At 47.4% G+C, this 1794-nt stretch overlaps 1 protein-coding gene across 3 annotated transcripts in view; it reads right to left on the minus strand.

Moving 5' to 3' along the window:
• LOC144221314 (uncharacterized) overlaps positions 1 to 1794 on the minus strand; it is a 70668-nt gene that overhangs the window by 56350 nt on the left and 12524 nt on the right. For all 3 annotated transcript variants that reach the window (XM_077751783.1, XM_077751782.1, XM_077751781.1), the window contains one exon: positions 672 to 739. In XM_077751783.1, coding sequence (XP_077607909.1) covers positions 672 to 739 — 68 coding nt within the window. The remainder of the gene's footprint in view (positions 1 to 671; positions 740 to 1794) is intronic.

Genomic DNA, 1794 nt, shown 5'->3' on the forward strand with positions numbered 1-1794 from the left:
AGAGGCAATGGCTGGGGGAGGGCGCCGAGGGCAGCTGGCATAGTGCAGCCACTTGCAGAAGCCAGAAATGCCAGGAAATCGGGGAGACAGCAGACTGGGGGGGCCTCAAAGCAGAAGGTTGTTAGGCAGGCCTCAGGGCCCCAGCACGGACACCAGCACGATACCAGGGTAACAGGCACGCGATGCCGGTCAGGTGTAGACCCAGAGGACGGAAAGGCCCGGCGGCTGCAGCGTCTCCCTGCCCCTGAAGCTAACCCGGGGCTGGAGGGGAGGGCAGGCAGGCAGCCCCCCCAGAGAACTCGGCGCTCACAGAGCGACTGCGTATCTAACTGCCTGTTTGGCAGATGTTTTTCTTCTTCTCCATAAGATGAAGTTGGATACAGGACATAAAGCTACATTATTTTCTTCACATTCAAGTCGTGGCGCGGACATTTTAACCCACTTATACCATTGAGATTGACAATTTACAACATAATTGTTCAGTTGTGTGTTTTTGACCTTTCGGTTTAGAACACACCTCAACGAGCGACTGTGATGACGCTGAGGACATTCACGGACCTCTGCAAATGGATTAGAAAACTTCACAGAGTGCGAGAAGCTGGCCAGGGCTGCCCTGCGAGTCAGTGGCGGAGCCAGGATTCAGACTCGGGCTCTGAGCGTCCGGTTCTTACCTGCTCTCGGCTGTCTGCCCTGTTGTCCACTTGGGTGCTTCAGGCATTCCAGTCTCCTAGCCCCAGTCCTGTGGGAAAACATCCTTCTTTGCTTCCGGTCTTTCACTGTGATAAGCATTTGGCTTAGCGTCTGCTCTCAGTTTCCCTTGCCTTTCCTCATGTTCCCCTCAGCTCACAAAGTTGATGTGAAATAATAGCCGAGAAAGTGCATGTAGACATCAGAGAAGTTAGGAATGTCTTCTCTGGCTGGTGAGCTCAGTCACATGGAGGGTAAAGATCTCATTCTTTTTTATGGATGAGTATTATTCCATTGTATGTATGTATGTATACACACACGCACACGCACACTGCATCTTCATTATCTGTTCATCTATGGATGGGCAGCTGGCACTGCTTCCATATCTTGGCTATTGTAAGTAATGACGCAAAAAACACAGGGGAACAGGTATCTTTTTGAATTCATGTTTTCATATCCTTGGGATAAATACCCAATAGTGGAATTACTGGGTCATATGCTATTACTATTTTTAATTTTTTGAGGAAACTCCATACTGTTTTTCACAGTGGCAGCACCAATTTGCACTCTCTCCAATATTATGAGAGCTCCATTTTCTCCACATCCTCGCCAACTTTTTGTATCTCATGCTTTGGATTTTATTCATTCTGACCAGTGTAAGCTGATATCTCATTGTGGTTTTGAGTTGCATTTCCCTGGTAAGAAGTGATGCTGAGCATTTTTTTCATGTGTCTATTGGCCATCTGTATGTCTTCTTTGGAAAAATTCCTATTCAGGGGCGCCTGGGTGGCTTAGTCGGTTAAGCGTCCGACTTTCGCTTAGGTCATGATCTCGCGGTTCGTGGGTTCGAGCCCCGCATCGNTTTAACACTACAGCACACATTGTTCAATGCTTACTGTATCAGTTAGGAGTTGCATTCAGCTGCTAAAAAAAAGACCCAACCAGTGGTGCCTGGGCGGCTCAGTTGGTTAAGTGTTCAACAATTGATCTTAGCTCCAGTCTTGATCACAGGGTCATGAGTTCATGCCCTGCAATGGGCTCTACGCTGGGTGTGAAGCCTACTTAAAAAAAAAAAAAAAAAAAAAAAAAAAAAAAAACAAAACACAA

This window comes from Crocuta crocuta, unplaced genomic scaffold, assembly GCF_008692635.1.
Source record: "Crocuta crocuta isolate KB4526 unplaced genomic scaffold, BGI_CrCroc_1.0 scaffold20, whole genome shotgun sequence".
NCBI classification, from domain to species: domain Eukaryota; kingdom Metazoa; phylum Chordata; class Mammalia; order Carnivora; family Hyaenidae; genus Crocuta; species Crocuta crocuta.